Raw genomic sequence first — 21,390 nt, 5'->3', positions numbered from 1 at the left:
AGCGATGCGGATCCTGGTCCTTTCCTTTCAATTTCAAGGGTAGAACGATTTACAGTCGTGGTTCTCACCCCTGGTTTTACGTTTGAATCAGTTGAAAAAATTCTGCCTGGGTACTGCTCCCGTGGCTTCTGATTTCATTGGTCTGAAGTGCAGCCTGGCCGTTGGGATGTTTAGGAGCTCCATAGGTGACTCCGAATTTCGGTCAAGGTTGAGAACCACTGATTACAGGTTACCTTGATGTAGGATTTACTTTTAAGTGAATTCTCAGACGTTTTGCTTGTTTTGTCTTGCTGGGGGAGAGGACGGCTTTTAAAACTACCTAAAAGAAGAGGGTTATTGTAAATCCTGCGACTGAGAAACTATATTCATTTTTTAAAAATAACTTGTTCCCAAGTTATTTGGCATGGCCTTTTCTATCACAAGACTTGGGCGAGGTACTTCCTGTTAATATTAAAATGTCTCCAAGAGTAACCTGGGTTTGGGGATGGGTTCTCTAAATTCCTTTGGAGACTGATGTTTAAGTTATACTAAATTGGGAACGCCTTAAGGGCAAGGATGGGTTCACGTGTTCTACCTCTTATCAAACTACCTTGCTCAATAACTGTATATGAAATGAACGAAGCACAACATTGACAGCTATGGAAGGGCTGACTTCTTTGTCCAGTCCTCATATTTTTAAAGCAGTGAGACTTTTAAAGTTTATTTTATTTTATTTTATTTACTTTTGTTTTTACAGGAGAGGGGGGAGGCAGAGATAGACTCCCGCATGTACGGCGACGGGGGATCCACCAGTAAGCCCACTAGGGGACGATGCCTTGCCCATCTGAGGCCTCTGCTGCTTTGCTAGCACCGGAGCATTTTAGCACCTGAGGCCAGGCCATGGAGCCATCTTCCGTGCTGGGGGCCAACTCACTCAAACCGCCTGAACTGAGGCTGCAGGAGGGGAATACAGAGAGAGAAGGAGGAGGGGTGGTGAAGTAGATGGTCGCTGCTCCTGTATGCTCTGACGAGAATTGAACCGGGATATCCACACTCCTGACCTATTATCTACTGCTGAGCCAACCAGCCAGGGCCTGTTTTATTATTATTATTACTTATTTATTTTTTTAGTGACAGAGTCAGAGAGGGATAGACAGACAGGAACAGAGATGAGAAGCATCAATCATCAGTTTTTCGTTGCAACACCCTAGTTGTTCAATGATTGCTTTCTCATATGGGCCTTGACCTTGGAGCTGCAGCAGATTGAGTAACCCCTTGCTCAAGCCAGTGACCCTGGGTCCAAGCTAGTGAGCTTTGCTCAAACCAGATGAGCCCTTGCTCAAGCTGGCGACCTTGGGGTCTTGAACCTGGGTCCTCCGCATCCCAGTCCGACGCTCTATTCACTGCGCCACCGCCTGGTCAGGCTGTTTTATTATTTTTAAAAGACTTTATTTATTGATTTTACAAAGAGAGAAGAGGGCAGGGGGGAGTGAGAATTATCAACTCATAGTTCTTCACTTTATAGTTGTTCATTGACTGCTTGTTGTATGTGCCTTGAAGTTCTTTACTTTATAGTTGTTCATTGACTGTTTGTTGTATGTGCCTTAACCGGGCAAGCCCAGGGTTTCGAATCAGCCACCTCAGCGTTTCAGGTTGACCTGCATCCACTGCACCACCACAGGCCAGGCTGTCTGGTCCTCATTTTTCAAGTTCAAAATGGAAGTGGGAATGAGAAAAGGAAAAAAAAAAATCTCTGTTAATTATCAACTTGCACCTTGATACCTTAGTTGGGAGAAACTCAATTAGAAGTCTGTCTCTGCAGGAAGTGGACTGAGGAGGGCCTCTACAGGCCCTCGGGACAACTGCCCCTCTGTGTGTTGCAGGGCAGCCACACCAGGTGTTAAACGGGTGGAATCAGACCGGACCTCGGCTCAGCAACCTCGGTACTTGAGGTCTGGCTAAGAAAGAATCCAGAGCTGGGACTCAATTATAAGAGAACGTTTATTTAGGAAGTTACAGAGGTAGAAGAAGTGAGCCATAGACTAAACGGGCTCAGGAAACAAGTTACAGAGGCAAAAGAAGGGCCCTTGGAGCTCAGGAGAAAGAGAGAGGCAAGGAAAACCTGTAAATCCTGTGACCGAGAAACTATTCATCATTTTAAAAAAGTTATAACTTGTTGTCAAGTTATTGGCATGGCCTTTTCTATCACAAGACTTGGGCAAGGTAATTCCTGTTAATATTAAAATGTCTCCAAGAGTAACCCTGGATTGGAGATGGGAAGACTTGTGGAGGAAGGGGCTAGGGAAAGGTACAGGCAGGCTCCACAGAGAGAGCTGCATTGGGTCCCGTCCTAAGGGCTTTTCAGGCAAGGGTGGGGTGGGGTGTTAGGGGCAGTCCCAGAGGAGGATCTCAATAGACTATTCATCAGCTTTCCCGGCATGTTCTTTCAAGGTTGCGGTCTCCACTGGTTGGTCAGCACTAGGGCAGGGAGTCATCAGTCTGTGCAGCTGGTCCTGAGGTCAGCCACGGCATTGCTTGTCTGATTTTGCTGCTTTTCTGGTCCTGGAGCTGAAACACAGCTGAGGCCTAGATATTTTTGGTGCAGGTCAGAACCTCACTATCCTGGGGGCTTAATGCTTACTGACTGTTCTGGGGCCCCTTGCTTGTTCTGCCACTAAGGGGGTCTACCTGCGTGACTAGCTACAGAAGAGGAGGGGTCACAGGAAGGTCTGAGCTGCATGACCAGTGATTTGAAAGGTGGGGATGGTGGTGCCCTAAACCCAATGACCAGTGAGTGATATGCCAGGTGAGGAAAGGTGACCCGGGGGTAAGGTCTTTGCTGTCCCAGTTTTTCCCAGTGCTTGGCACCTGAGGCTTTCCACCCTGGTGCCCTGGCATACCTGGCCTATCGGCCTTGCTCTGCTCATGTCTGTCTAACTTCCTACCACATCTGTACCTCAATACTTTTCTCCTTCCCCATTTATGTCATAAGCTTGTGGTGTTTCTCGACCTTGTCTACTGGTATTAAGAAGAAGCTGCCTGACCAAGGGGTGGCGCAGTGGATAGAGTTTCAACCTGGGATGTTGAGGACCCAGGTTCAAAACCCTGAGGTTGCCGACTTGAGCATGGACTCACCAACTTGAGCGTATGGTCGCCAGCTTGAGTGTGGCATCATAGACATGACCCTGTGGTCGCTGCTTGAAGCCTAAGTCCCTGGCTCGGCTGGACCCCCCCCCCCCCCCCCCCCCCCGTCAAGGCACGTATATATGAGAAGCAGTCAATGAACAACCAAGAGAGCCACAACTCTGAGTTGGCGCTTCTTATCTCTCTCCGTCTGTCTGTCTCTCTCTCTCAAAAAAAAGAAAAAGAAAGAAAAAGAAGAGGCTGACCCCATTTTTAGGTTCCTGTTAGTAAAGTGAATACACTAAGAGCTACACTACTTTGGGAGTGAGTAGCTCAGGACAGCTAGCGTTTTACTGCTTTTATGCAGAGTCCCTGGCCCTTCTTCTCTCAGTCGGCTGCAGCAGTCTTTATTTTCCTGCAAGCATTGATGTTTTGCGGGAAACTCCCTATTTAACTTTTTTCATGACATACCATGTAGGCTCTGTGGGTATGTGTTAAATATGAGAGAAGATACAACCAATTGATAGGACATGAGCCTAGATTTGTTCAGATTCCAGTTAATCTGGCCTATCCTCAGTTGCAAAAATAAACTTATGTGCTGGAATGTCTAAGCAGGTGTGAGGAAACGAGGCTTTCTGAAGTGTGTCATTTCATTTGTTCATGTCTTTATTTCTTGTATTTTAAGTGCTAAGTATTTGGATTGAGGCTGGCTGAGAGAAAAGGGTAGATACAGACATTTGTAAGTAAGACAATGGCCCCTTCTCAAGGAGTGGGAGAACACCATGGAAACAGTGAAGCCCGAAGTGAGGTGGTTTAATTATGGTAGTTGAGAGAAGAGTTGTGGTTAATGGCTTCTGCCTGGGCGCTGTGGAATGTTTTCATGAAGGAGCTAGTATCTTTCTGAACTTGAACAGATGAACACATATATATTTGTGTGTAAGGGTAGAGTCAGGGCAAAGGCCTAGCGGCAGTGTATGTTGTGTAACCGGGCTTGACTGGAGCAGAGGGCGTCTCTAATAGAAGAAATGGGGAGCTAATGGGTAGGTGGTTGTAGTAAAAATGTGGGGTTTCTGGAAGTGTCACGGGAAACTCCAGAGCGGTTCTGCCTCCAGCCAGCCGGTGGTGTGTGGGTTCTTGACTCTGTGCAGCAAAGATTTCACATGTCCAGGTACATTTATTAAAGCTGGGGCAGTGAAACAAAGGAAGGGCTTAGGGTAGAAGAAGCAACAGGAGAGCCTAGGTTTCCTTCAGAACCCTTAAGGAAAGAACTGGGCCGCCCTGGCTGTGTGCATTCATGCAGTAAAAGCCACAGTGGAAGAAATGAGCCATGGCAAGGAAGGCAGGATTTAGCGATTTGTTAGATGGCTGTAAACTGCATGGCCATTTGTCTGTCTCAGTTTTCCTGTTCCGTTTGTCCTGGCTTACTAGCCTATATGAACTGTGGAAGGATTTTGGGTAGGAGACTGATACAAAAGTGGTTTTGTGATAGTGTTACTATTGAGAGGTATCCTTTGGAGAAGTTAAATAGAAGTTTCTTTAATATTGATTCTCCAACATTTTTTTTTTCTAAATTAAAACCCTTTATTTTTTACTAGACATCGTAGTTATCTACTTTCTAAATTTTCCATGCCGTAGTTTGTTACAAATATTTAAAATACAAGTTTTTGTTTTTAGGGTTGTTTGTTTTAAGCCTTTCTCCAATGAAAACTTAAGAGTCATGGAGTGATAGAGCTGGAAGGGATTTTGGAAATTCACTGATCCAGTTGGACGGTAGTTTTTTGTTTTTTTAAAGAAAGTACTGTTTGACCTGTGGCGGCACAGTGTATAAAGCATCGACCTGGAACACTGAGGTCACAGGTTTGAAACCCTGGGCTTGCCTGGTCAAGCCATATATGAGAAGCAACTAAGAGTTGGTGCTTCCTGCTCCTCCCCATCCCGGCCTTTCTCTCTCTTTCTCTTTCCTCTCTCTAAAATCAATACATACAATCTTTTTTTAAAATGAAAGTACTAACATAAGCTTGCTGACAAATTATTTAGAGTAATTGTCATTAAAAAAATTCTTCTCTGGCAGGTAGCTTAGTTGGTTAAAGCATCATTTAATATGCCAAGGTTTGATCCTGGTGAGGGCACGTACAAAAATCAATTAATGACAATGATTACTTTACAAAGTTTCCTCCCCAACCCAATCTTTCCAGTAGAAGACTTTATTTTCAAGATGAGCAACATGTTGATGTACCTAGAGTGCACTGTTCTTTGATAGAACTTATTATAAACTGTTAAGAAGCTCAGATAGGAGATGACTTTTCCCCATATTGTGTTCTGTACTGGAGGGAAAAATTTTCCTCTACCCTCTTAGGTTCGGTACCTGGGGCCTGCAAATTAAACTGATAATAGGTTAACGAGAGAAAAGGTTTATTTCATGTGCACGCAGGAGTGTCACAGAAAAGAAGTGAGGAAAAAAACAACAACCGAAGAAGTAGTTAGGCTTCTGAGCTTAAAACCAATTTAACAAAGGGTGATATGTTATGGAGAAGTGATTAGACAAAGAGGGTTTGGGCTTCTGAGGGGGATAAATTGTGGGAAGACAAATATATGGTAAAACTAATGGAAGATAAGGGTGGCTTTATTAAGTTCTTCCTTTGTTATTTGTTTGTTTGTTTGTTCTTTGTAGTACAGATTCACCTGAGTGCTGTCCTTCCATCCCCACGGACAAGGAAAGGAGTGGGGGACAGACACCATCACACAGGGACATTTATGCTCTGATTTTAGGCAGAGAAGGGGAGGGCAAAGAGTTCCTCCTCTGTCTGCTGTTTCTTAATTGTCCTCAGCTCAAAATAATCCTTATGCCGAAGTGGCATACTTCGGGGTGGCATGTTTTGATTCCCTTCAGTTTACACTGGGGCCAGAACTGTTAGTAAACTTTTAATGGATAAATTAGATCAAAGCATGTATATCTCTATTAACATGATGCCACTCTTAACCCTTGAGTAGTGAGTATTTTTCATGCTCGCTGCCCCCCCTGAGTGAGTTTTCTTTTTCAAAAAATGAAATTAGTTCCAGTTATAGTTTTATTAACTTAAAATCATGTTTGTTTGATAACCAGTTTATGGAAACAAGAAGAACATACATTTGCTTTTTTTTAAATGTTGCCGTACACATTTTTTAAATAAAAATCGTACTCTGGATGGTCAGGAGGCACGGGGACATACTTGAATGTTTGTACTACTCAAAGGGTTCAATTAGGCTATTTTTCTGGATCAGACAAAAAAATAATAATTGTAATAGGATATTAGGTTAGCCATAAATAATGGGAAACTGAAAGAAATAATATGTTTTCCCTTATAATTCAATTGCAGATAAGTAATCTCTTGTTGTCTGCTTAATCTGATTAAGGCATTTCTGAGGACAGAGAAATACATAAGATTATCTTTGAATTCAGTTTTTGGAGTTTCCAAAAAGCTAACTGTAATGCTTTTCTCGTGATCAACTGCGAATCCTGGAGAGATGCAAGAATGGCCCAAAGCCAAGGTGAATTAGCACCTTCTGTTCTGAGAGCTTTGTCTCTGCGGTTCAGTTCTCCGCCTACGCAGCCCCGGGAAGTCAGCTTGCCCAGTACTGTCACCCTTTGCCCCAGGGCCTGTGGGAACACGTCAGGGTGTTCCCAGGGTGTTCTCGCTGAGTGGGTGTACTGATTCTGCAATAGACAGGTTCTCGTGATGTAGGTATGCAGTTCTCTCCAAACAGAGGAGTTGGAGGAGTTGATCACCAGGACAAAAGCTGCTTTTTGTTTTTTAATTACTTTTAGTTTTTAAAATTGAGGTATAATTGACTTATAATCTTATATTAGTTTCTGGTGTACAACTTAATGATTCAGTATTTGTATATATTGTGAAATGATCACAAGTCTCATTTAATATCCCTCACCATATGCAGTTACAAAAATTTATTATCTTGTGATGAGGACTTGAACATCTGCACACTCTTAGCAACTTTAAACTATTCAATATGATACTATTTATTAGAGTCACCATGCTATACACCAGGGGTCCCCAAACTTTTTACACAGGGGGCCAGTTCACTGTCCCTCAAGACTGTTGGAGGGCCAGACTATAAAAAAAAACTATGAACAAATCCCTATGCACACTGCATATATCTTATTTTAAAGTAAAAAAACAAAACGGGACAAATACAATATTTAAAATAAAGAACAAGTAAATTTAAGTCAACAAACTGACCAGTATTTCAATGGAAACTATGGGCCTGCTTTTGGCTAATGAGATGGTCAGTGTCCGGTTCCATATTTGTCACTGCTAGCCATAACAAGTGATATGACGCGCTTCCGGAGCCGGGACGCGTGCATCCCGCGTCACCGGAAGTAGTACTGTACGTGAGCGACACTGCTACATACAGTACTCCAGGAGCACAGGATATGGATGCTGACCACCAATGAAAGAGGTGCCCCTTCCAGAAGTGTGGCGGGGGCTGGATAAATGACCTCAGGGGGCTACATGTGGCCCGTGGGCCGTAGTTTGGGGACCCCTGCTGTACACTATACCCCCAGGACTTATTTATCTTATAACTAGAAGTGTGTTGCTAACAAAAGCCTTTTTGATCATAACGTCACTGAGGCCTGACTAGGCTGTGGCGCAGTGGATAGAGCGTCGGACTGGGATGCCGAGGGCCCAGGTTCGAGACCCCAAAGTCGCCAGCTTGAGCGTGGGCTCATCTGGTTTGAGCAAAGCTCACCAGCTTGGACTCGAGGTCGCTGGCTTGAGCAAGGGGTTACTCAGTCTGCTGAAGGCCTGCGGTCAAGGCACATGAGAAAGCAATCAATGAACAACTAAGGTGTCGCAAGGAAAAACTGATGATTGATGCTTCTCATCTCTCTCCGTTCCTGTCTGTCTGTCCCTGTCTATCCTTCTCTCTGACTCTCTCCCTGTCTCTGTGAAAAAAGGAAAAAAAAAAGTCACTGTGAACTGTCCTGTGCTGCGGACCAGCGCGGCTCCTAATAATAATGTGGAATTAAGGAAACACACTTATTAAGAAAAAATGGGACCAGGAGGACTCTTCAAATGCTGATGGCAATATCGGAGTGCCCCATAGCCCCAGTTTGCTTTATTATATAGCCATATGCAAATCAAGAAAGTCCTTCTTACAAAGTTACACATCCAGGCTAAAACAGGAACTAATCCAAGGCATAAACAGGAATCCCCCCATCATGCATAAGTGAAATCAGCCAACATCTAAACAAACAAAGAGTAAGAGGAAGGGCATGTAAATTGCTTCCAGCAACTTAAGGAAGCAAATGAAGTGGGTGCAAATACTCAGCATCATAGTCAATGTGGAGGTGAAGGGGGGAGAACTTAGCCTTTTGCTAAGCCTAGAGTCTACAATGGCTTTTTGCCATTTATGGTCCACAACAGTCCTGCATGGCACCACTGTGCTAGAGAGGTCAGCAGGAGAGGTGGGTTTGGAAGAAGCCAGAGAAACAGGCTGCTCAGTAGATTATTGGTATTCGTCTAGGCCAACGATGTTCAACCCGTGTGTGGCTGCAGGCATGCAAGTGTGCTGCAAGAATTTTTTTTTTTTGTGTGTGTGTGTGTGTGCCGTAACTCGGATATGAACCTCCACAAGAATTTTTAAAACATGCAATATCTGACTAGTTAGGGACACTGACCTCTTTTCCCTTAAATTATCAAATAAAAAAATGACAACAGCCAACACAATAATAGTTATCTGGTGTGAATGAATCAAAATTACGGTATACCTTTTAGCCCTGGCCAGATAGCTGAATTGGGTAGGGCATCGTCCTAAAGCACAGAGGTTGCCGTTTGATTTCTGGTCAGAGCACGTACAGGAGCAGATGGATGTTCCTGTCTCTATCCTTTCTTCTAAAATCAACAAATAAACATTTAAACTATTATGCCTTTTTTTTTTGTCAGATTGGCAAAAAAATATATTTTTTGGTGTGCTACAGAACGTTTTGGTAATTAATATATGTGTGCCATGAAATAAGAAGGTTTGAAGCCCTGGCCGGAGAGCTCAGTTAGAGTGTCGTTCCTCAGGGCGGAGGTTGCAGGTCGGATCCTTGGCCTGGCACATACAGGAACAGATCGATATTCCTGTCTCTCTCTTGCTCTCTCTCTTCCTTTCTCTAAAAATCAACAAAATAAAAAACTTTAGAAGGCATAAAGGCAGAAACTTTTAAAAAATAAACCAAAGTTTAATCATACTCCTGGCACCAGTGAATGTCGGTCTATCTTGACCCTTAAAGGAAGCATATTCCAAACTTATTTTAAAAATTGCCTTAATAACTTTCAAATAGCTTCAAATGTACATGAATAAGTTAATGATAATGTGAGAGTGATTCAGAACATTTAGTGCCTTATGACAATTTGAACTGCTTTTAAAGGTTTCTGGGAATCCGGAGAAGGTTGAGTGGAGGACAATGTGAGCATATTTATTTAATATTTATATATTAACATCATTTCTACTTTTGGAGAAATTGCTTTGGGAGTCTGCCCTAAATGAAGCCTTTCATTGAACTTAAGCTGCAGACTGCAGGGTGTAACGGTGTGGATGAGAAGCGCTTTGCCAAACGACCTGGAGAAAGCAGGTCTGACGATCCAATCATCCCAGGCAGGGCTGGCGTTACTCGTCCCACAGGGAGTCTTCCGCTGCCTTCCTCTGTTCTGCCAGCCCCGGAACACCTGCTCTCTTCCTGCCTTATAATGGCCTCAGTCCATGTGTCCCCATGACCTCGTTAGACACTTGGGGGTTGAGAAATACATGTTCTGGGCATACTCAGGAGGGCAGTCTAGGTAGAAAGCCACAAAATTCTAAATGCTAAGCAAACATAAAATATCATACTTTTCAGAGATTGTGCTTTTAATGCTGCTTAGGTGTTTGTTCCTTTATTGCATTAGGCTTTTTTTTTTTTCTGAAGTTAGAAACGGGGAGGCAGTCAGACAGACTCCCACATGCGCCTGACCGGGATCCACCTGGCACGCCCACCAGGGGGCGATGCTCTTCCCATCTGGGGCGTCGCTCTGTTGCGACCAGAGCCACTCTAGTGCCTGAGGCAGAGGCCATGGAGCCATCCTCAGCGCCCGGGCAACTTTGCTCCAGTGGATCCTTGGCTGCGGGAGGAGAAGAGAGAGACAGAGAGGAAGGGGGGGGGGGTGGAGAAGCAGATGGGCACTTCTTCTGTGTGCCCTGGCCGGGAATCGAACCCAGGACTCCTGCACGCCAGGCCGACGCTCTTATCACTGAGCCAACTGGCCAGGGCCTATTGCATTAGGCTTTTATTATTATTATTATTCATTTTTTTTAGAGAGGAGAGAGAGAGAGGGGGAGAGAGAGACAGAGACAGAGAGGGAGAGAGAGGAGAGAGAGACAGAGAGAGAAGGGGGGGAGGAGCAGGAAGCATCAACTTCCATATGTGCCTTGACCAGGCAAGCCCAGGGTTTCAAACCGGCGACCTCAGCATTTCCAGGTCGACGCTTTATCCACTGCGCCACCACAGGTCAGGCCTGGGCAAATAATTTTTGACAAAAGAGGCAAAAACACACAATAGAGAAAAGAAAGTTTCTTTGTTAAGTAGTGCTTGGAAAATTGGAAAGCCACGTGCAAAAGAATAAAACTAGACTATCACCATACACAAAAATTAATTCAAAATGGATCAAAGACCTAAATATATGACCTGAAATGAAATTACACAAGAAAAAAACATAGGTATTAAACTTGTGGACCTTGGTCTAAGAGAGGATTTTATGAATTTGACCTCAAAGGCAAGGGAAGCAAAAACAATAAATGAGTGGGACTATATCAAACTAAAAAAGCATTTGCACAGCAAAAGAAATCATCAACAGAAAGATAACCAACCGAACAGAAAAAGATAGTGGCAACAAAACCTCCAAAAAGGGGTTAATAGCCTAAATACATAAAGAACTCATACAGCTCAAACAGCTCAACAACAAAACAACCAACCATCCAATTAAAAAACAGATAGGGGTCCTAAACAGACACTCCTCCCAAGAAGACATACAAATGGTCAATAGATATATGAAGAGATGCTCAATTTTACTAGCTATTAGGGAAATGGAAATCAAAAGTACAATGACATACCACCTCACACCTGTTAGAATGGCTATCATCAACAAGACAAGTAATAGTAGGAACTGGAGAGGTTATGGGAAGAGACTGTCCTCATTCACTGCTGATGGGAATGTAAACTGGTACAACCACTATGGAAAACTGTAAGGTGGTTCCTCAAAAAATTAAGAATAGTGTTACCATATGACCCAGCAACCCAACCCCTCGGGAAATTTTGAAAACATTTTTTTTTTTTAGTTCAGTGAGAGGAGGAGAGGCAGAGACAGACTCCTGCATGCTCCCCAACCAGGATCCACCTGGCAAGCCCACTAGGGGGTGCTGCTCTGCCCATCTGGGGCGTTGTTTCATTGCTCAGCAACCGAGCTCTTTTTAGCACCTGAGGCGGAGGCCATTGAGCCATCCTCAGTGCTCAGGGCCAACTTGCTCCAGTTAAGCCATGGCTTCAGGAGGGGAAGAGAGAAAGAGAGAGAAGCAAGAGGGGGAGGGGTAGACAAGCAGATGGGTGCTTCTCTTGTATGCTCTGATGGGAATCGAACTTGGGACATCCACACTGGGCTGATGCTCTACCACTGAGCCAATTGGCCAGGGCCAAATACATTTCTTTCTTTCTTTTTTTTTTTTTTTACAGGGACAGAGAGAGTCAGAGAGAGAGGGATAGATAGGGACAGACAGACAGGAACAGAGAGAGATGAGAAGCGTCACTCATCAGTTTCTCATTGCGACACCTTAGTTGTTCATTGATTGCTTTCTCATATGTGCCTTGCCCGCAGGCCTTCAGCAGACCAAGGGACCTCTTGCTCGAGCCAGCAACCTTGGGTCCCAGCTGGTGAGCTTTTTGCGCAAGCCAGATGAGCCTGTGCTCAAGCTGGTGACCTCGGGGTCACGGACCTGGGTCTTCCGCATCCCAGTCTGACACTCTATCTACTGCGCCACCGCCTGGTCAGGCCAAATACATTTCTTTTCTTTTTTTTTTCATTTTTCTGAAGCTGGAAACGGGGAGAGACAGTCAGACAGACTCCCGCATGCGCCCGACCGGGATCCACCCGGCACGCCCACCATGGGGCGACGCTCTGCCCACCAGGGGGCGATGCTCTGCCCATCCTGGGCTTCGCCATATTGCGACCAGAGCCACTCTAGCACCTGGGGCAGAGGCCACAGAGCCATCCCCAGCGCCCGGGCCATCTTTGCTCCAATGGAGCCTTGGCTGCGGGAGGGGAAGAGAGAGACAGAGAGGAAAGTGCGGCGGAGGGGTGGAGAAGCAAATGGGCGCTTCTCCTGTGTGCCCTGGCCGGGAATCGAACCCGGGTCCTCCGCACGCTAGGCCGACGCTCTACCGCTGAGCCAACCGGCCAGGGCCTCAAATACATTTCTTAATAAATATATTCATAGCATAGTACCCCTTTGTTCATAGCAGAGGCCAGGATGTGGAAACAACCAAATACCCTTTGATAGAGGATTAAAGATGTGGCCCATAGTTACATGGAATACTGCTGCTCAGGCATAAGAAAAGATGAAATACTGCCATTTGCAACAGCAGGGATGGATCTGGAGAATATCATGCTAAGTGAAATAAGTCAGATGGAAAAAAGCCAAGAACCATATGATTTCACTCATACATGGGATGTGACACTGAAAACAGCAAATAAACAAGACAAACAAAAACTCAGATACAGACAACAGATGGCGGTTGCCAGAGAGAAGGCAGGTTATTAAGGGGGGGAGGTCGTTATGGGGGTCACATATCTGTGACGGAAGATGATTTGAGTTTGGGTGGTGAACACACAATGCATATACCGATGATGTATTATAGAATTGTACACTCGAAACCTATATAACCTTATTAACCAGTGTCACCCCAAATAATTAAATTTTTAGAAAGGTGGAGTTGATTGAGTTTTCCTTCTACAACCAGCTCCTCTTCTAGGGTACACTGAGTGGTTACCCATTCAATCAAGTCTGAATTTCTTCACCCTTAAGGCAGTTTTTTTTTTTAAAGTTTCCAATGTACTTTATTCAGTCATGCCATATTTTATTTATTTATTTATTTATTTATTTATTTATTTATTTTTTGTATTTTTCTGAAGCTGGAAACGGGGAGAGACAGTCAGACAGACTCCTGCATGCGCCCAACCAGGATCCACCCAGCACGCCCACCAGGGGCGAGGCTCTTCCCACCAGGGGGCGATGCTCTGCCCCTCCGGGGCGTCGCTCTGTTGCGACCAGAGCCACTCTAGCGCCTGGGGCAGAGGCCAAGGAGCCATCACCAGCGCCCGGGCCATCATTGCTCCAATGGATCCTTGGCTGCAGGAGGGGAAGAGAGAGACAGAGAGGAAGGAGAGGGGGAGGGGTGGAGAAGCAGATGGGCGCTTCTCCTGTGTGCCCTGGCCAGGAATCGAACCCGGGACTTCTGCACGCCAGGCCGACGCTCTACCACTGAGCTAATCGGCCAGGGCCAAAGTCAGTCATGCCATATTTTAATGGGTACACAGTGCTTTCACTTGACATCAATTATAAGTTGGTTTAAGAGAATTCATTATTCCACCAGCTGGGATGATTACTGATCTCTCCATTCCTTTGGGGTAACTGCCAACAGGGGACAGGTTCCATTCTATTCCAGTTTGTGTTGCTGTTTATGTCTGTATGTCTGTCCATGGAAGAACACAGTGGCTCCACTAGCTAATACAGCATTACCATGTTTGTCATGGAAATCAGATATCCGTTTCTGGTGGATCTGCCTTGCTCTTGTTTTTTGAACACTTCGCACTGGCAGACGACTTAGTGCGTTTTCGGCCAATGGAAACCCCGTGAAGCTGAAGACGGAAGTGCAGTGTCTGCAGCCGCTGGCTTGTTGGAACTTCGCGTCAAGTGCCCTTGCAAGGAACCCTGGGAAAATGGATCGCTAGGCAGTTTCAATCAATCTTTTTCTTACCCCAGGTTTTAAAAGTTATTAATTTTAGACTGTGAACAAAATGAAATAAACAGGGCCTGACCTGTGGTGGCGCAGTAGATGAAGTGTTGACCTGGAAATGCTGAGGTTGCAGGTTCAAAACCCTGGGCTTGCCTGGTCAAGGCACATATGGGAGTTGATGCTTCCAGCTCCTCCCCACCTTCTCTCTCTGTCTCTCTCTCTCCCTTTCTCTCTCCTCTCTAAAATGAATAAATAAAATTAAAAAACAAAAACAAAACAAAAATGAAATAAACAGGTGTACACAAAAATTTGCATATAAACATATCACAGCTTGTTTACAAGGGCCATTGGGAGGAATTTCTCCCTAGTCTAATGGGCATGAGTAATTATTTTCTTAACTAGTTTTTACATGAAAATTCACTATTTGTTCTTTCCTTTGTCTATGGGCTTCTAGAAAACTGAGAGTCAAATTTGTAATCTATTTCTAGTAAGTCTGTTTATAAGACTTCATAGCACAGATGAATCTGCCTGCTTAATTCATCTTTGTCCTTTGGTCCTGAAGAATAATGTAGATTTCTGATAGAGGTTTTCTCAGAGGGGATACTCTGGGTTTTTACCCAGGATACTCCATAGTATCCTGAAGGGTCCCAGACATCCTGGAGGACAGCTGCTCAGAGGGGTCAGTTGTTCTTACTCAGCTGCTGGGTCCTGTCCCTTCCTGTTCTTACTCAGCTGCTGTTTCCCTCCGATGGCTTCCCGCTGGGGTCTGCGCCAGCCCAGGCTTCTGCCCGCTCCTGCCCCGGGCCATGCTGTGCACAACCCTCCCTGCCTCCTGCTTTTCTTGAGAAAATGCTGAGGAGTAAAATTCTCTGCCTCATTGCAGAAGAGAAATAATGTTCGTATGTTCTCCAAGTCTAGACAAGAAAAAAGAAAATAACTGTAGATTGTGACTTAAAACTCAAGGAAGTCTCCCTTCTTGGTGAATGCTTGCGGTTCATTTCTTGCAGGTTTGTTTGATGGTTTGAGTCTAACGTTACTAAAATGTTTTTTGTTGTTTTTTTTTTCCTAGGTGAATGTCGGATGTGTACCCAAAAAGGTAGAATTTTTATTTCTTATTCCTTCCACATTCCTTTTATATGTTTGGTAAATCATGATTAGAATAAGGTTGTTTCCAAATGTTTCACTTAAAATTCTTTCTGCAAAAAATAAGTGATTAAAAGGGCTTAAACAATAGGTTAGTTTTTTATTTTTGTTTTTTTAATACCGCCTATTAAGAAGGCTGGAGACAGGCAGTTTCTGAGAGTGGCTTAGAGTGTGAGGATATCTGAAAGAGCCTGGTTTCTCTCCGTCTTTCCCTTCTGGTAATCCTACGTGTATAGTCAACAGTAACCCCGGCCTCATGGGCACAGGATGGCTCTGGAGCTCCGGGCTGGATATCCTCACCCAGCACTGTGGATGCAGATTGCATTAGGTTCTCTGTGCCAGGACTGAGCTGTCCCTGCAGGGGTACCTGGGGAAGGGAGGTGCTCCTGGGAAGGTAGCCGCAGAAATAATGAGCTCCTAGACACTAAGTGCATCATGTGTGCAAAATAAATTCATCCTGGACCTCTGCCATGTGGCAAGTTTTTACCACGTGGTGACAAAGTGGAAAAAGTTCCTGTGCAAGCATAGGGAGGTCACCAGGAGTGGAACACAGTGTCTGGTCTCAGACGTCCGATGGTCAAGGACCAGCAGAACATCTCTAGTCATGGCATAGAAGAAAAGGACCAGATAACTTTTTCTCAATAGGGAGATCCATCCAGGAAATAAAAAGTTTATATCCAACTCTCAGCCCAAATGCTAATATGACCAAGACCGAGTGGATGATGGTGGCAGATGGATGGATGCTCCTCCCACACCTGGCTCTAGTTTACCTGGAATCCTAGGGTGATGGGCAGAGGGTGGGATGTTGGCTCCAGCCATCTGGTCTTTCCCCTGCTCCTGTACATCCCTGAATCAGTTTTTCCTAGGGAGACTGAACTGTTTTTCTCCAGGAAAGACATGTCAAGATTGTCATAGGTTTTTTGTTTGTTTGTTCATTTTGTTGATGGGAATTTTTGTTTTTAAACGCAGAAATCGATTTCTCTATACATTGTCCATGTTAAAATCATGCATCATGTGACTTTGGGTATCTTATGAAACGATATGTTGATTTATTAGTTAAGAGTAAGACTATTTCTGGGCCTAGTAATTAGGACAGGATAGTTTTTCTCGTTAGGGAGACCCCCAAGTGGCAAACCAGATTCTTGAGTGACATTTTCTTAAGTATTTCCCTCCAAGTCTGTAGCCTCGTGGGGTGTCTTTACCACTGTAGTGATTGTTAGTCCTAATAGCTGTGGTCGGGTCAGGTCACATTGAATGAACTCATCCTGACCTGTGACAAACAGGAAGAAATGGCAGCTCTTATTTCCAAAGCTGCCGCTTGCCTGTACTTGCAAATAATTTTACTCTTCATTTGAATTTACTTTCAAAACATGTTATAATCCTAAATTTACAGCCTTTTGTTGGTGAGATTACACTTTAACTTGACAGTGTTTTGTATACAGTACAAGCAAATAGCCTGATCTCATCAGTGACACATGCTTGAGTTTAGTACCTGACAGTTTCTGGAATCTTATTTCCTGGTATCGGTAGATTTTCTTTTCTTTCTTTTTTTTTACTTTTCTGTTAGGGAAATTTTTTTTTTTTCCTGTGGGACATTTTCCCTCGTTTTCTTTTCTTTCCTTTTGTCCTAAATTTTAGAATTTGTTCTACATTAGAATCATGCAATTATGGCTATATGGATTATGTAAATTAGTTATAATTTGGTTTTTATGTAGTTTAAACCAATTATGGTAGTAAATCTGCTATTGATTGATGCTACCTCATTACTTTAAAATACCGCCTGGACTGATACTGCATAGTGAATTGAATTTGAATATTTCACTTACCCTTCTATTCACATGTACTAAGCATTTACCTTATATTTTTGTAGGGCTCTGTGGATTTAAAAATGCTTTTCAATTCTTGAAGATCAGTTGGTAATTACCTCTTGTTTTCTAGGCTAGACTGGAGCCTAGAGCCAATGCCCTACACAAGGGTGGGGGGAGCTGCTTCTCGGATTCGGGCTCAGCCCGAAAGCCAGTGCAGTTCGAGAGGCACCTCTCTAGAGGGTTAGATGCGAAAGCATTGTACGTACTACAAATTGGAAGTAAATATGTCACTTCAGGCTAATATGAGGAATAGAGGTGTTTCCTAAAATAACTATTTGTGGTATTGATAAGTCTTCCGTATGCATTGCTTAAGATAAAGAATCTAGCGGAGAGAATGGTTCATTCTATATTACATGCATTTCGCTTCAGTAAAAGAAACAGAATCCAGCAGAGCCATCAATATAGTCAACTTTAGGCATAAAGGGAGCAAGGTGCAAAGAAGGAATCTAAGACTTGTCAAAAGTAGAGCTGGGACTTGTCTGACCAAGAAATGGTAGTTTGGCTGTCACCTAGAATTCGGGGTGCCAGTTTGAATTCAGTTATCACGGTGATCAGTTAGAAATAGTAGTTTGGCTGTCACCTAGAATTCGGGATGCCAGTTCGAATTCAGTTATCACGGTGATCAGTTGGCATTGAAAAGCTATTGCAGACCACAGGCTGCATTCCACAGAAGACGCACTGAACCTTTGAGGTCCAGGTGTCTGATTACATACGCTCTTTTGAGGGCTGGTTCATAGTTCCTGAATACATAATAGGAATTCATTCTCTTAACAGTTTTAAATCCTCAACTTTACCTATAGCTTTCTTCTAAATCATTGTACTGTAAACTTACAGATGTGATCTCATTTCCTGGAACTCATCACAAAAGTCAGGGCTTAAAGAAATCTGAAACTTAAAAAAAAGAATGTAAGCAGTAGTAAATGTCAATAGGAGACTAGGGTCTTATACTGTTCTGCTGTTACAGAGTTCATAGACTAGGAAATTTAATTGTAGAAGTAATTCTTCCCAACGTTTCAGAAGCCTCCTTGTAAAATCTGTCTGGTCATATTTTCTGAACTGCCTCTTTTAAAATGTTCGGTTTTGGCCCTGGCCGGTTGGCTCAGCGGTAGAGCGTCGGCCTAGCGTGCGGAGGACCCGGGTTCGATTCCCGGCCAGGGCACACAGGAGAAGCGCCCATTTGCTTCTCCACCCCTCCGCCGCGCTTTCCTCTCTGTCTCTCTCTTCCCCTCCCGCAGCCGAGGCTCCATTGGAGCAAAGATGGCCCGGGCGCTGGGGATGGCTCTGTGGCCTCTGCCCCAGGCGCTAGAGTGGCTCTGGTCGCAATATGGCGACGCCCAGGATGGGCAGAGCATCGCCCCCTGGTGGGCAGAGCATCGCCCCCTGGTGGGCGTGCCGGGTGGATCCCGGTCGGGCGCATGCGGGAGTCTGTCTGACTGTCTCTCCCTGTTTCCAGCTTCAGAAAAATGAAAAAAAAAAAAAAAAGATAAAATGTTCGGTTTTGTTTTTAATTTAAAGGCCAGGATTAGTACCTGCTATTACATAGATACCTTTCATTTATGATTTCTGTTTTCCCTCTGGATTCACATACTGCTCTTCGGGGTAAATTTTTTTTACAGGTAATGTGGAACACAGCTGTCCACTCTGAATTCATGCACGATCATGTCGATTATGGCTTTCAAACTTGTGATAGTAAATTCAATTGGCGGTAAGTGTTGATTCTCAGAGGGTTCTTTTTACAAATAGAAATACATATATTTTTAATAGACTTTATTTATTGATTTTACCGAGAGAGGATGGGGCAAGTGAGACATCTCAAAGTATAGTTGCCTCACTTTAGTTGTTCATTGCTTGCTTGTTGTATGTGCCTTGACTGGGCAATCTTAGGGTCTCGAACCAGTGACCTTAGCATTCTAGGTCGTCGCTCCATCCCCTGTGCCACCACAGGCTGGGCACAACTATAAACATTTTCCTTTCATAATTCAGTGTTTCATAAGGGGGTTGTATTGAGGTAATACATATATAACAAGCTTTTTGTGGTAATGGATAGGCCCCTGGCCTTGATTACAGTGATGGTTTCACAGTTGTATACTTACCTCTAAATTCACCACATTGTATACATTCAATTTGTACATATATAATCACACAACATAAAATTCCATCCATTTTTAAGTTATTTATTAATTTTAAATTGTTTCAGTGACCTTAAGTCTCTTCAGAGTGTTGGGCAACCATTACCCTATCTATTTCTGGAACCTTTCCACCATCGGGCAGAAATAATGTTGTTCAGTGATCTCCCCTCCTTCCGGGCCCTGGCATCTCTAATCTACTTTCTGTCTCTCTGAAATTGCCCGATCTAGGTACTTTCTACAGTATTTGGCCTTTTGTGCCTGGCTTACTTCCCTTAGCATTATGTTTTCAAAGTTCGTCCTGGTGCCATGGGTCAGAACCTCAGTCCTTTTAAAGGCTGAATGATAACTCTTTTATATTTGCAGACCATATTTTGTTTCTCTGTTCATTTTTCAATGGACTTTTGGTTTTCTTCCACCTTTTGTTTATTGTGAAGAATCATGTGATAAACACTGGTCCACAAGTTCATGCTTTCAGTCATTTTGGGTCCATACCTGCAAGTGGAATTGCTGGGTCATGTGGCAGTTTTGTGTTTAATTTTTTTTAAGGAGCTGCCATTAACTTTTTGAAGCCATTGAATTTTTAAAAATGTTTAGCAAATTTATTTATTTATGGTAAAAGAGAGAGACAGACAGACAGGAAGGGGGAGAGATAAGCATGAACTCGTAGTTGCGTTACTTTTAGTTGTTCATTGATTGCTTTCTCATATGTGCCTTGACTGGAGCGCTCCAACCAAGCCAAGGACCCCTTGCTCAAGCCAGTGACTTTGGGCTTCAAGTCAATGACTTTGGGCTTCCAGCCAGTGACCCTGGGGTCATGTCTATGATCCCATGCTCAAGCCAGCAACCTGGGTCCTCAGCATCCCAGGGCAACACTATCCACTGCGCCACCGCCGATCAGACACAGATTCATTCATTTATTCAACAAACATTGAGTGGCAAGTGTACTTTGCAGCTTACTTATTCTCTTAGATGCAATTGAGTAGTTCCAATAAGCTCTTAATGCTACCGTATTAGGCACTGTGCCAACGCAGCTCTTTGTCTTCTCTGCAAAGAAAAACTTAATTTACATACCGTAGATCCCAACTGAATATTCTCTAAGACTAGAATCGGGGTGCTCCACCTATGGGAAAACAAGTGCACACGGGGAGGGGTGACTGGCTGTCTTTAAGACGCTGACTCATGGTGTTTGTGCTGACAGTCTGTGATCCTCTGTTTAGGGATAGATGCCCTAGCGACTAACTGAAAGGGGAGAATCCTCTCTCAGTACTGACTCAGGTTTCACTGCAGGGTTATAAAGGAAAAGCGGGATGCCTATGTGAGCCGCCTGAACACCATCTATCAAAATAACCTAACCAAGGTGAGTGTGCTGGGTTTTGACCTTAGAGAAGTTGCCGTGCCCTGCTGGCGTATGCCAACAGTGGGTCTGGCCGTAAGCGTCTCTTATTGTTTCTGTTACTTCTTTTATGATTAATGATTCTGAGGTTGACCTGTCAGAGAAAAGTCTCTGACTCTGTAGGTGGGTTTCTTTTCTGCAGAGAGTGGGCAGTGTGTGCCTGGTCTCACCTGGTGGCTGTGCCTTGAGTAGGTCTGGCCCCCACTTCATTCCAGAAGTCAAACACGTAAGAGACCAATTATGCCAGTGAATGAATTAAACTATTATCTGTATTATTGCCACTTGACTCTTACATCTTTTTGTGTAGCAACCTCTAGGAAGTTAATACCTGCTGAAAGACGGTTTCTCGGGAGGCTTATGGCTTTGGGCGTTGGTCTTGATTCAGCCTGGTTAAGCAGAGCACATGCAGAGCGGGCCTGGAGGAGTGATTGGAAAAGGGTTAGTAACTCACTCCAGAGCGGGCCTGGAGGAGTGATTGGAAAAGAGCCAGTAACTCACTCCAGAGCGGGCCTGGAGGAGTGATTGGAAAAGAGCCAGTAACTCACTCCAGAGCGGGCCTGGAGGAGTGATTGGAAAAGGGTTAGTAACTCACTCCAGAGCGGGCCTGGAGGAGTGATTGGAAAAGAGTCAGTAACTCACTCCAGAGCGGGCCTGGAGGAGTGATTGGAAAAGAGCCAGTAACTCACTCCAGAGCCGAGCGTGTTCTGAAATGTTAAAGTGTTCTCTTCCGTG

At 44.2% G+C, this 21,390-nt stretch overlaps 1 protein-coding gene and 1 pseudogene across 1 annotated transcript in view; one reads left to right on the top strand and one right to left on the bottom strand.

Annotated features, from left to right (window-relative positions):
* Positions 1–21,390, top strand: part of GSR (glutathione-disulfide reductase) — a 44,804-nt gene that overhangs the window by 828 nt on the left and 22,586 nt on the right. The window contains exons 2-4 of the mRNA XM_066380285.1: positions 15,195–15,221; positions 18,753–18,841; positions 20,553–20,622. Of these exons, the coding sequence (XP_066236382.1) occupies positions 15,195–15,221; positions 18,753–18,841; positions 20,553–20,622 (186 nt within the window). The remainder of the gene's footprint in view (positions 1–15,194; positions 15,222–18,752; positions 18,842–20,552; positions 20,623–21,390) is intronic.
* On the bottom strand, positions 13,772–14,933 carry LOC136403237 (cytochrome c oxidase subunit 7B, mitochondrial pseudogene; annotated as a pseudogene).

Source organism: Saccopteryx leptura, chromosome 4 (assembly GCF_036850995.1).
Source record: "Saccopteryx leptura isolate mSacLep1 chromosome 4, mSacLep1_pri_phased_curated, whole genome shotgun sequence".
NCBI classification, from domain to species: domain Eukaryota; kingdom Metazoa; phylum Chordata; class Mammalia; order Chiroptera; family Emballonuridae; genus Saccopteryx; species Saccopteryx leptura.
This window is presented reverse-complemented; position numbering and strand designations above follow the sequence as displayed.